The sequence below is a fragment of the Mastigoproctus giganteus genome, unplaced genomic scaffold (assembly GCF_048544385.1).
Source record: "Mastigoproctus giganteus isolate SK-2022 unplaced genomic scaffold, ASM4854438v1 scaffold_15, whole genome shotgun sequence".
Lineage (NCBI taxonomy): Eukaryota > Metazoa > Arthropoda > Arachnida > Uropygi > Thelyphonidae > Mastigoproctus > Mastigoproctus giganteus.
The window spans coordinates 8647320-8661320 of NW_028328292.1; the positions used below are offsets into that span (position 1 = coordinate 8647320).

The following is a 14001-nucleotide window of genomic DNA, read 5'->3' on the forward strand; positions in this document are numbered from 1 at the left end:
AAAAACAGTTGGCAAACCATAAGATGGAAGCTTGTTTAGAAGAACTTTATACCAAACATAATTGAAAGCCTTTGAGATGTCAAGAGCAACTGCTTGTGTTTCACCAAACTGTTCTATTGAATTTGTCCATAAATCGAAACAAGCCAATTATGGTATGCAACATTCTTCTCCTGAACGGCCTTAGCACATTTATTGGTAAACCAAGGTTTTGATAAGTGACAAGATTTTAAAGTGGAGTGTGGGATAAAGGATTCCATTCCTACAAGAATAATTTCACTGACACGATCTGAGCAAACATTGACATCAGAAATTTTGAAACAGTAATCCGCCCAAGGAAAAGAAGAAAAAAAATCTCGCAGGTTATCCCATTTTGCATTGTTGTAATGCCAAACAACACAGGGTTGGGAATAGCCATGAGATAATGACTCCATTGGCAAAGAGACAATCACGAAGTTGTGATCTGAGGTACCTAAAGGACCACTCACTTCGATCGTGTACTTAGAAGGGTTGTAGTAGTAGTAGTAGTAGTAGTGGCATGTGATGCAAGAAAGCAAATGTATGAGCTTATGCAGCATCAGACAAAAAAAAAAAAAAAAAAAATTTCACACCATTCCCTCCAAATGCCTGTCCAGTTCCTCCTTAAATTTATTCAACCTACCAACTTCCACAACGACAGATGGAAGTTTGTTCCAGCAATTAACCACCCGCTGGCTAAAGGCAAATTTCCGCACATCTATTCTACATCTGTCCTTTCTTAATTTGAATTTATGCCCCCATGGGTTCGTAATCTGAACAAGTGGAAGGATCCCATCAGAATTCAGCGTGCTGAACCGATTCAAGGCCTTATACACCTCAATCAGATCACCGCGCAGGTGCCTAGTCTCCAGCCACTGCAATTTGCAGAACTTAAGCCTCTCTTGATAAGAGGATCCCTTCATTCCCCTCACCAATCTTGTTGCCCTTCTCTCTACACGCTCAAGTAAATCTACATCCTTCCTAAAATGAGGCCTCCAGACCTGTACGCAGTACTCAAGGCATGGCCTGACCATTGCCTTATACAGAGGGATAATCACCTCCTTTTCCCTGCTAGCAAAATTCTTATATATCATTGACAAAACCCCATGACCTGCCCTGGCAGCCTGTCTGCATTCCCATCCCATCAGAATTCAGCGTGCTGAACCGATTCAAGGCCTTATACACCTCAATCAGATCACCGCGCAGGTGCCTAGTCTCCAGCCACTGCAATTTGCAGAACTTAAGCCTCTCTTGATAAGAGGATCCCTTCATTCCCCTCACCAATCTTGTTGCCCTTCTCTCTACACGCTCAAGTAAATCTACATCCTTCCTAAAATGAGGCCTCCAGACCTGTACGCAGTACTCAAGGCGTGGCCTGACCATTGCCTTATACAGAGGGATAATCACCTCCTTTTCCCTGCTAGCAAAATTCTTATATATCATTGACAAAACCCCATGACCTGCCCTGGCAGCCTGTCTGCATTGCTCAGAAAACTTCATATCTGACTGCACAATTACTCCCAGGTCTTTTTCATTTTCTACCACCTTAAGTGTAGTACCACACAGTTGGTACGTTTCTCTGGGGTTACTTCTACCCATATGCAGTACTTTGCATTTGTCAAGGTTAAACTTCAGTTGCCACTTCTTAGCCCATTTGCCCAAATTATCTAGACCCTGTTGCAGTAGCACACTGCCATTACTGTCATTAACAACCCTGCCAACCTTTGTATCATCTGCAAACTTCGACACTAAGCCTGATATACCTTCATCAATATCATTGATAAATATACAAAACAACAGTGGACCCAACACCAAACCCTGTGGGACTCCACTAATAACATTAGTCCAAGAAGAGCAGCACCCATTGATTACTACCCTCTGTCTTCTCGCACTTAACCATCCTTTTATCCATTGTAGCAACTTACCCTTAATACCATTCTGCTCCAATTTGTACAATAGTCTTCCATGCGCAGCAGTGTCAATAGCTTTCCTGAAATCCAAATATATGATATCAAAATTATTTTTTGCATCCAGTTCCTTTGTAACCACATCATAATATCCTATCAAATTTGTAAGACAAGACTTTCCCTTAACAAACCCATGCTGTGTCTGAATTATTGCTGCGGTCTTGTGTAGATGATCCTGCAATGCATCTTTAACCAGCGACTCCATTATTTTACCCGGAACAGAAGTTAAACTAACTGGTCTGTAATTACTCGTGTCACCCTTCGATCCCCCTTTGTGAATTGGGGATACATTTGCACATCTCCAGTCCGTGGGAACCTCCCCTGAGTCCAAGGATGCTCTCATAATTATGGCTAAGGGTTTGCTTAGTTGCTTTGCCGCCTCCTTTAATATAACTGGATAGATCCCATCCACCCCATGTGCTTTTCTTACGTTTAACTTCAACAGTTTCTCTTCCACTTTGCTCTCAGTTATTACAAAATCATTAAGTATCCTGCTACAATTTGATAACCTTCTGCCATTTTCAAACCTTAATAATTCCTCATGTGTGAAGTAGATGCAAAATACTCATTCAGTTTGTTTGCTATCTGAGCAGGATCATCAACAGTCGAACCATTGATGTCAAGTGGGCCAATCAGATTCATCCCCTTCCTTTTAGAGTTTATATAAGTAAAGAAATCCTTGCTGTTTTTCTTAGCATCTTTTGCCAAGGATTTCTCGTAATCGGCCTTCGCCTGCCTAACCACCTTTCTAACTTGGTTACAGATCAACTTGTAGCTATCATGTGAAACTTAAAAGAAGTCTTTCATTGGACCATGGAAAATAAAGTTAACTTCAGATGAGCAATTTTATTGAATGATAACAACAGTTGCAAGAAGTATGGATGTGTTCAGAAATGAAATTTGATAACCTCAGAGAACAAGAAATATGCAATTTGAAAGTATTGTTGAAAATGTGCTCAATTTTCAGAATCAGGATTTAAGATAAATGTAAAGATCCATTTCTTGCACCCTACATACATTCCCCCCTCCAAATCTTGGTTATAAGGAACAGGTTAAATGATTCCACTAAAATATATATACAGTAGAGCTTGGACAATTGGAAGCTGAGGGGCATCAAAATTATTTCAAATTATCCAAATTTCAAATTAAATAATTTGTTTTTATAGAATAGGAGGCTCAACATGCAGAAAAATAATTCAAAATAACCAGTATTTCAACTTAAGAAATTTTGAATTATCCAAGCAAAAAATATACTGTGCATATCAGGCTTATTAATCAAATTCCAGAGGGTATACAGCATATACCCATACATATATATGTACTGCATATTTACTTATTTATATATATGGCTTATGTAATAAAAATAATAAAACTATTAAGTATTGCTTAAGAATAAAATTCTAATAAATTTATTTTTTAATTTTCAGTAAATATTTTAATAATATTAGTTTTTTCAAGTCTTTCAAAAACCAGAAGGTATATGCTATTGTATTCACTTAAAAAAAAAGTCCAAAGGGTGTACGGTTTGTACCCTCCACTACAGCCCTGTAAATATATATATAAATGGGAGATGAAAAGAAGATACAGGGAAAGTGAAACATAAATATGATGGCAGATTATTTGTGATTTCTGAAAAGAGGGATAATTTAGCATAATGCATATAAGAAAAATTCCAAAACTTAATTTTAGAATAGACCAAGAATTTATTCCAAGAAACCAGTGAATTTGCATAAATGTTCACTTTTATATTCAAATTCTTGTTTACTACATTTTCAGTTTTGTTACATTTTATTGTATAAATATAGTGCAACGCAACAGTTGCATTTTATTTTAAAAAATAAACACGCACATTGTTATTTGGATAAATTAAATAATATTTACAAAATAAGGAAAAGTTTTATCTTATTCCCAATGTGGGAAATCCTTAGGTATACAAAATAATGGGTGCCAGTTTTGAAATCAGCATTGGAACCTGATTTAAAAAGATCCGGGCTATGTGGGACACTGTAAAAGGATGCTATAATATTTCACCATGTTTACTGAAGGAGTATTTTCAGTTGTTCAAGGTGAATAGTTAATTTCTTTAAATTTTTTTTACAGATTTTATTTAGTCTTAATTAGATGTGGCTATTAGATATGTTTCTGTGATATTAATATTTTTGTTTCCAAAACTTAGAGATGATAATAGAAATATTACACTTCATATTTATAAAATTTGCCTTACAGAAAATGTCTTAATATTTGCAGGGAGGAATGAAAACTGCTGTATATAAATCCAGGGTCAAGTCAAAAGTTTTGCCATTTTTTCATTGGGTATGTAGTTAGTTTGTTTTGGACTTTTGCATGTAGTCTGTGGCTATCATTGAATTGAAGATGTTTGTTACATCTAGGTGTAAATTTTTATTTACAAACTATTTAAGGTTAAAACAGATTGTTTGTAAAACTCTTTCCCCATTTACATTGTTTAAATTTACTGTTGGGCAATAAGCCCAATAGCATTGAATTTTCAGTTGTTCAAAGTGAATAGTTCATTTCTTAAAATTTTTGAATTTATTAAGTCTTAGTCAAATGTAGATATATTTCTGTGATATTAATATTTATGTTTCCAAAACTTAGAGCAGAAATATTGAACAGATAATTGCCCAACAGCATTTGGGATCTTGCCAATGACATACAGGAATTTTGCTTGCAGGGTTAAGGAGGTGATTATCCCTTTGTATAAGGTAATGGTCAGGCCACATCTTGAGTACTGCATACAGGTCTGGAGGCCTCATTTTAAGAAGGATATAGAACTGCTGGAACCGGTACAGAGAAGGGCAATGAGATTAGTGAGGGGAACAAAGGGTTGCTTTTACCAAGAAAGGCTTAAGTTCAGCATCTGGAGACTATGCACCTTCAAGGTGATCTGATTGAGGTGGATAAGGCTTTGAATGGTTTGAGAAAGCTCATGCTGATGGGATTCTTCCTCTTATTCAGATTATTCACTTGGGGGAGCATAAATTAAAAATTGAGGAAAGATAGATAGTTGCGGAATAGATGTGTGGAATTTGCCTTTAGCCAGCAGGTGGTTGATTGGTGGAACAAACTTCTATCTGTCGTTGTGGAAGTTGATAGCTTAAATAAATTCAAGGAAGAACTGGACAAACGTTTGGAGCAAATGGATAGGTGAAATGGGAAGTTTTTTTTTTTTTTTTTTTGCTGATGCTGTATAAGCTTGTTTTCTTGTGTAATATGCCACTACTAATGCTAATGCTAATTTGGCTGCCATTAAAATTAAGTTAGCTAGTTTGTGGAATATGTCTCAGAATTGAGAAAAAATGTACTATTTAAACCTTGTGAGTAATTTCTCAGAATGTGCATGAGCCCATAGCAGTGAATTTTTCAAATGCAAGGGGGCAAGAGGTAGCAGGTATCTATGGCAGCATCTCTGTGGAGTGAGATTGTAGAATTTTGGAGTTTGTAAAAATGAAAACTTTGTACATAACTTTTAAAATATTAATTGCACTCGCTTTGACTTGATTGTTCAAGGGTAGTGTTATTTTTACCTGAATGCCCAACAACAGAAATTATTGTCAAAAATCAAATTAGAATTAAGAAAAATAGTTGCAATGACAACATGAAAATAAATAAACTTGTTATTTTTATTTATTTTTTTTTTTGATATAGTAATATCCTTTACGTCTATGCATCACATGATTCAGTTTTTTTCAACTTGCAGATCAGAATTCCTGAGAATTTATTCAGTGTCATATGTGTAAATTAGACAACTGACATGAGACTTTATTCCAATTTTTGAAGTTCATTTTCTTACTTCTCTCCATAATAAATTGTCTAAAATTAATTAGAAACACCAATAGGTCAAGACCAATTTGAAGATTTCTAGACAATTTGAATGTATAAATAGACACATTAATTGAAATATCCATAAAAAAAAATTTATATATATGTGTACAGGGCCCAGTCACATTATTATGACCACCTATTTAGTATCCAGAATATGCGCCTTTCGCAGCATGCACTGCAGCCAGCCACTGTGGGAGGGACCCAGTAAGTCTGCGGAAGATTGCTACGTGTATCTGTGACCATGCAGACTGCAGTGCACACAGGAGTTCCTGTAGGTTCCTTGGTGAAGGATCCATCCATCTGATGTGTCGATTGAGGTGGTCCCATAGATTTTCAGTTGGGTTAAGATCTGACGAAGTCGGTGGCCAAGGGAGTAGCTTGGAGTCTTCGTCGTGCTCCTCAAACCACTCACGGACAATTCTGGCAACATGGCATAGCGCATTGTCTTGTTGATACATACCATTGCCCCCAGGAAACACGGTCAACATGTACGGGTGTACCTGATTGGCGATGATCGATAGGTAACCATTTGCGTTCAGGGTGCCCTCCAGAGGTATCAGTGGACCCAAGCCATGCCATGAAAACATTCTCCAGACCATAACGCTGCCCCCACCAGCCTGCCTTCTACCGACAATCGTGTCCGGGTGTCTGTTCTCAGAGGTTTCACACCTAATATGTCACTGTCCATCCACTTGGTGGATCAGAAACCGTTGGAGAAAGCCACCCATTGCCACTCAGCCGGGGTCCAGTGTCAGTATTGCTGTGCACAACAGGGTTCGCTGCACTGTCATATTGGAGACCTTTCTTGTGGCCCCACAGTTCATTTGGACAGCCAATTGAGCAACAGTAGCATGCCAATCGGTCCTGACCAAACGTTTCAGCCGACGTTCACCTCTGGGATCAGTGCTGCATGGGGCTCCACAATTGGCACGTCAGGTCGTTAAAACTGTCCTCGTCCAGTTTTGATACACTTTCACCACTGCAGCACATGAGCATTTCACAAAATCCACTGTTTCAGATATTCTGGCACCCCTGGCCTGATAGCTGATGATCCTGCCTTTTTCCAGGTCTGATAGGTCACGTGCTTTGCGCATGACAGTGGCTGTTACTGTCTTCACGGATGCTGAACATCAAACCTTATATGCTTGCGGTGTGTGAACTTGACACGTTCGCTGTATGATTCACTAGGTGTGTGTGTGATGTCTGCATTGGGGTCGTGATCATAATATTGTGACTGGACTCTGTGTGTATATATATATATATATATGTATATATAAATGTATATGCAAATAAATGATAAGTGTATGTGTAGGAGTGTTGACCTGACAGGTGTAGTTACAATGGAAAAAGCTAAAGTGCATGACAAATAAAAGCAGATTATTTAAAAATTATATAAATAAAATTAATTGAAAATATATAAATGGTACTTAATGCTGTAGGTCTTAAGATTTTAGCTACATCATCAAGGGCTGGCAGCCAAAACTAAAGGAATCACAGTAATAAGCAAGGCCTCTGTTTTTGTTATGATGTATACGTGGCGGGCAGAAAAAGTGAAGAAATGTATACATCATAGCCAACCCGGCAGAGACCAAAAAGAAATAGAAAGCAAAACCCAACTAAAACTAAATCTATTTGCATATATTTCATTATGGTTGCTGGGTATTTCTGCTATTACTAGCAGTGGCTCAAATCCATAATCCATTATTATATAATATTATTATTAGATTTTCGTTCTTTTATAGATGTTCTGTTTTATCACTACAGCATATTATTATTACTAATTATAAAAAAAAAAATAATAAAAAAAAATATATATATACAGGGTGTTTCAAAAATGATGGTCAATAATTTAAAGGTGAAAAGTACAAACTAAAATAAGGAAAAACGTCCTAGTGAACTGTTTTTGAGATAATGCACATTTTCTGTTGAGATCCACCACTGACTATGGGAGCACTCTGAGAGGATGGTCTGTATTGCCGAGACTTTGTACACGCTGGATATGGTCCCCTCATATGGGAGACCATATCCAGCGTGTACGAGCATATATACTTTTGCGATGTATAGTTTGCCATGCACTGCTATGACTCAGTGCACATGCTTGCAGAGCAACCCTCCTTGTCGAAATTCCTGGATTTTGTTCTATTCTTTCTAACATCCTTTCCTCAGCATCAGGTGTTATGCTTCTGGGCCTACCTGTTTATACTCCATGTGTGAAGTGCTCATGTTCTCTAAGGCGTTGATGTACCCTGATGATCGTTGATGATCCTGCTCAGATAGCAAACAAACTGAATGAGTATTTTGCATCTACATTCACACATGAGGAATAATTAAGGTTTGAAAATGGCAGAAGGTTATCAAATTGTAGCAGGATACTTAATGATTTTGTAATAACTGAGAGCAAAGTGGAGAAGAAATTGTTGAAGTTAAACATAAGTAAAGCACCTGGGGTGGATGGGATCTATCCAGTTATATTAAAGGAGGCAGCAAAGCAACTAAACAAACCCTTACCCTTAATTATGAGAGCATCCTTTTATTCAGGGGAGGTTCCCACGGACTGGAGATGTGCAAATGTATCCCCAATTCACAAAGGGGGATTGAAGAGTGACACGAGTAATTACAGACCAGTTAGTTTAACTTCTGTTCTGGGTAAAATAATGGAGTCACTGGTTAAAGATGCATTGCAGGATCATGTAGACAAGACTGCAGCAATAATTCAGACACAGCATGGGTTTGTTAAGGGAAAGTCTTGTCTGACAAATTTGATAGGATATTATGATGTGGTTACAAAGGAACTGGATGCGAAAAATAATTTTGATATCATATATTTGGATTTCAGGAAAGCTTTGACACTGTTGCGCATGGAAGACTATTGTACAAATTGGAGCAGAATGGTATTAAGGCTAATTTGCTACAATGGATAAAAGGATGGTTGAGTGGGAGAAGACAGAGAGTGGTAATCAATGGGTGCTGCTCTTCGTGGACTAATGTTATTAGTGGAGTCCCACAGGGTTTGGTGTTGGGTCCCCTGTTGTTTTGTATATTTATCAATGATATTGATGAAGGTATATCAGGCTTAATGTCGAAGTTTGCAGATGATACAAAGGTTGGCAGGGTTGTTAATGACAGTAATGGCAGTGTGCTACTGCAACAGGATCTAGATAATTTGGGCAGATGGGCTAAGAAGTGGCAACTGAAGTTTAACCTTGACAAATGCAAAGTACTGCATATGGGTAGAAGTAACCCCAGAGAAACGTACCATGTGGTACTACACTTAAAGTGGTAGAAAATGATAAAGACCTGGCAGATATGAAGTTTTCTGAGCAATGCAAACAGGCTGCCAGGGCAGGTCATGGGGTTTTGTCAATGATATATAGGAAGTTTGTTAGCAGGGAAAAGGAGGTGATTATCCCTCTGTATAAGGCAATGGTCAGACCACGCCTTGAGTACTGCGTACATGTCTGGAGGCCTCATTTTAGGAAGGATGTAGATTTACTTGAGCGTGTACAAAGAAGGGCAACAAGATTGGTGAGGAGAATGAAGGGAACCTCTTACCAAGAGAGGCTTAAGTTCTGCAAATTGCAGTGGCTGGAGAGTAGGCACCTGCACGGTGATCTGATTGAGGTGTATAAGGCCTTGAATGGGTTGAGCACGCTGAATTCTGATGGGATCCTTCCACTTGTTCAGATTACGAACCTAAGGGGGCATAAATTCAAATTAAGAAAAAAACAGATGTAGAATAGTTGTGTGGAAATTTGCGTTTAGCCAGCGGGTGGTTAATTGCTGGAACAAACTTCCATCTGTCGTTGTGGAAGTTGATAGGTTGAATAAATTTAAGGAGGAACTGGACAGGCATTTTGAAGGAATGGTGTGATTTTTTTTTGTTTTTTTTTTTGGCTGATGCTGTATAAGCTCATACACATGCTTTCTTGCTCACATGCCACTACTACTACCCTGATGAATGCGCACCATTTGGGCTGCCTTCAGTGGGGAAATGCTTCTTAGTTCAGACGTGCAGCCTCGAGTGCACTGCCACTGGCTTTACCATTCATGAAGTGCATGTCCATATACTCTTCATTGCTGTAACCTCTTTCCATGTGGACTATCCTGTGACAAGTACTAGTAAGCCTGCTACGTCTCAGAGCATTGAGAAAAGGGAAAGGGAGAGAATGAGCATAACCTAACCTAAACAAACAAGTCAGTAGTGGATCCCAACTAGAAATGTGCAATATCTCAAAAATGATTCACTTAAGGACCCATGTTTACTAGGTTTTTTTTTTTTTTTTTTTGCATATTGTAGTCTGTACAGTTCACTTTTAAATTATTGACCATCACTTTTGAAACACCCTGTATACGCACACAAACATATTACACACAACCCACATGTGAAAATTATGTTCATATATACTTTTGAAATGGTTAAGGAATACTTAATTATTTTGTAGGAAACTCATTGAAAAATCTTGTATTGTATGGGAGATAATGAAGTTATCTGACTGACTAGAAATCAACACCTCCTAAAGTAGGTGTTGATTTCCTTAGGAATTAGATTTATCCAGATGCCTTTCAAAACATATTAACCCATCATTTATGACATGTGCAGGTAGAGGATTTCCACATCACACAATCTCATAGAAATGCATTTCATAATTAAAAAAATTTCCATTCCTAGTGTATGCATCAGTATCTTTCAAGAAAATTTCAAATTAGCATTAGCATTAGTAGAGGCATATTTTTTTTTTTTTTTTTGTGTAAACCCCAAACACGAGAGGTATTAGAACCTATAGTACTTAGTACTGTGCTTGGGTTGGAGGTTGAGAAGACGAACGAAGATATTTGTTGACATTAGACTTGAACTTCTGTAGACTGTAATTTTAAGGAAATACGTATGAAGGAAGGTTGTTCCAGAAAACGGCAGTTGAATGAATAAACGAGGAAGATGAAAAGTTTGTTCTTTGAGTTTGAAGTTGGACAGTAAATGGATGTTGGCTGGTGGCGGAATGCGTTCAGACTGTTTTGAAAGAGAGAGCGAGAATTATGGAAGCCAATTCAGAAGAACAGTGCCCATGGAAGTATCTGTAGAAGAGGCATGCAGCAGAAACAGTACGTCTATGAGACAGCGAGTGGAGAGACTCTGTTACAGATGAATCATTAATTAATTTAACTGCCCTCTTCTGAATGGTATCAAGAAGCCTGAGAGAGGTTTTGGGGGCACCACCCCAGATGTGGGAACAATATTCCACGGCAGAGCGGATTTGTGATTTATGTAGAGTGAACAGCTGTTTGGAAGAAAAGTAACACCGAGAGCAAAAGAGAAAACCAAGTTTTTAGATGCAGAGGAAGCAATATTTGCTTGTGCCAAGAGAGATTAGAAGTCAGGGTAGTCCCCAAAAGAGATACAGTTAAACTTCTCCTAACGGACACCTCTCTTTAATGGACATCTCTCTCTCTCTCTCTCTCTCTACAATGGACATTTTCAAATTCCCCAACTCTCCTCTATTGGTTTTAACGTGTTTTCAGCTTCTGTCTAGCAGACATTCTCTGTAACGGATGCAGACAGGCAATCTGCACTGTTTCGTTTATATTAGCACTTAATGTGATCGCCCCATAACGGACAGCCTCACGGCCCTTTTTCTAAGAATGTTTCTTCCACGTATTGCCTCAATCGTGTGTTTTTTTCTATTTCCGATTCTCTGAATTTTATCAAGGTTTACGTCGCGATTCTAAACCCTTTTTCAAGAATTTTAAGGCACGTGTAAAACTTCTGATGAATTCGGTGTGTGCAGGGGGGGGGAATTTGGTCGGCCTTTCGTCTTTTGAGCTTCAGTTTTCAGTTTTGTTCAGTGTCGTGTGAAGTGCACAATGTATTCTCGTAAACATTTAACTTTAAAAGATAAAGTCGAACTCATTAATGCGTATGATCGGCAAAAAAATAGTGTTCGCAATCTCACTGCAAAATTCAAAATTGGAAAGACGCAGGTAAGCGACATCCTAAAGAAAAAAAATGAACTGCTCAAACAATTTTGGCAACACGGAAATGATCAGGTTCAAAAATCATTCCCGAAAACTGTTGGACTTCAAATTGACAATGTTACGTATGAGTGGTTTTGTTGCTCACGTGCTAAAAATATTCCCATTAATGGGCCTATTATTAGGGAAAAGGCTTTGGAGGTTGCGAAATCTATGGGAGTAAATGAGTTCAAAGCTTCTGTGGGATGGCTAGACAAGTTCAAAACTCGGCATAAAATTTCTTGGAAAACCGTAAGTGGTGAAGTTGGATCTGTTGATACTGGGGTTGTAACAGAGTAGACTTTCAAATTGGAAGATTTATGTCGTGATTTTGAAGCTAAGGATATTTACAACTGTGAAGAAACAGGGTTGTTTTTTAAAGCTCTTCCTGAAAAAACAATGAGTCGTAAAAACGAAAAGTGCCAGGGCGGAAAAAATTCTAAGGAACGCTTAACTGTACTATTTTGTACAAATATGCTGGGAGACTTTGAACAACCTCTTGTTATAGGAAAATCACAAAATCCTCGTTGTTTCAAGGGCATAAAGTTGAATCTTTTGAATGTCAACTGGAAGTCTAATAAAAAAGCGTGGATGACATGAGATATCATGAGCGAATGGATAAGTCACTTTAACCAAAACATGATTCGTCAAAACAGAAAAATTATTCTTTTCATGGATAATGCTGCATCTCACCCGCACATTGAATTGTCCAACATTCAAATTGTTTTTCTGCTACCAAACACATCTGCAGAGTGTCAGCCCTTGGATCAAGGGATAATAAAAAATTTTAAACTTCACTACAGAAAATGTGTTTTAAGACATCTCATTGCAAACGTGAATGATGTAACATGTGCGAGTGACCTTTCAAAGAAACTCAGCATCTTAGATGCGATTCAGTGGATTTCCTCTTCAGTAAACGCAATTAGAAAACAAACTGTTGTGAACTGTTTTGTCAAGTCTGGCTTCTCAAACGCAAAAATTGAAGTTGTGAACAGCAATGTGGAGCACCAAGAAGAACAAGAATTTCAACATCTATTGATAATGTATGATACTTCTGCTAAACACAGAAAACAATAATGGGCCCAATGCAGGCCCCTGGGGAACTCCACTAATAACATTAGTCTACAAAGAGCAGTGTCCATTACTGCTCTCTGTCTTCTCCCATTCAACCATCGTTTTATCCATTGTAGCAACTTGCCCTTAATGCCATACTGCTCCAACTTGTACAGTAGTCTTCCATGTGCAATGTTATCAAAAGCTTTCTTAAAATCCAAGTATATGATATCAAAATTATTTTTATATGCAATTCCTTTGTGATCACATCATAGTATCTAATTAAATTGGTCAGACAAGACTTCCCCTTGTTAAATCCATGCTGTGTCTGAACTATAACTGCAGTCTTGTGTAGATGATTGTGCAGTGCATCTTTAACTAGTGATTTTATTATTTTTCCCATAACAGAAGTTAAACTAACAGGTCTGTAATTACTCGTGCCACCCTTTGATCTCCCTTTGTGAACTGGGGACACATTTGCACTTTTCCAGTCCATGGGGACCTTCCCTGAGTCCAAGGAAGCTCTCATAATTATGGCTAAGGGTTTGCTTACTTCCTTTGCTGCCTCCTTTAATATAACTGGATAGATCCCATCCGCCCCTGGGCCAACCGGGCTAGCCGGGTGGTAAAGTGCTTGCCTGGCAACCCAAAGGTCACGGGTTCTAATCCCGCCTCGGGCTTTGATCAAAGTACTGTAAAAACCTTGGGAGGTGTATTATGGCCACAGAAGCCGATACGCCAACAACTACCAAAAAAAAAAAAAAAAAAAAACCACCCCTGGTGCCTTTCTTATGTTAAACTTCAACAATTTCTCTTCCACTTTACTCTCAGTTATTACAAAATCATTAAGCTCCCTTCTAGAGTTTGATAAGCTTCTGGCCTCCTCCTCCCTACAGAATTGCTCATGTGTGAATGTAGATGCAAAATACTCATTCAGTTTGTTAACTACCTGAGCAGAATCATCAACAATCGAACCATCAATATCAAGTGGATCAATTTACTGTCTTTACTGTTTTTCTTTGCATTATTTGCCAAATTTCACATAATCTGCCTTTGCTTGTCTAACGTCCTTTGTGACTTGATTACAGACTATCATATGTCTACCATAGGCATCTTG

The 14001-nt window shown here is 38.1% G+C and overlaps 1 protein-coding gene across 1 annotated transcript in view; it reads left to right on the forward strand.

The window, feature by feature from the left end:
* The window catches only part of LOC150074939 (ATP-binding cassette sub-family C member 5-like), a gene marked incomplete at its 3' end in the record, with an annotated part of 377014 nt that overhangs the window by 340492 nt on the left and 22521 nt on the right, over positions 1–14001 (forward strand). Inside the window, 1 exon segment of the mRNA XM_090389388.1 lies at positions 4230–4295. Coding sequence (XP_090245514.1) covers positions 4230–4295 — 66 coding nt within the window.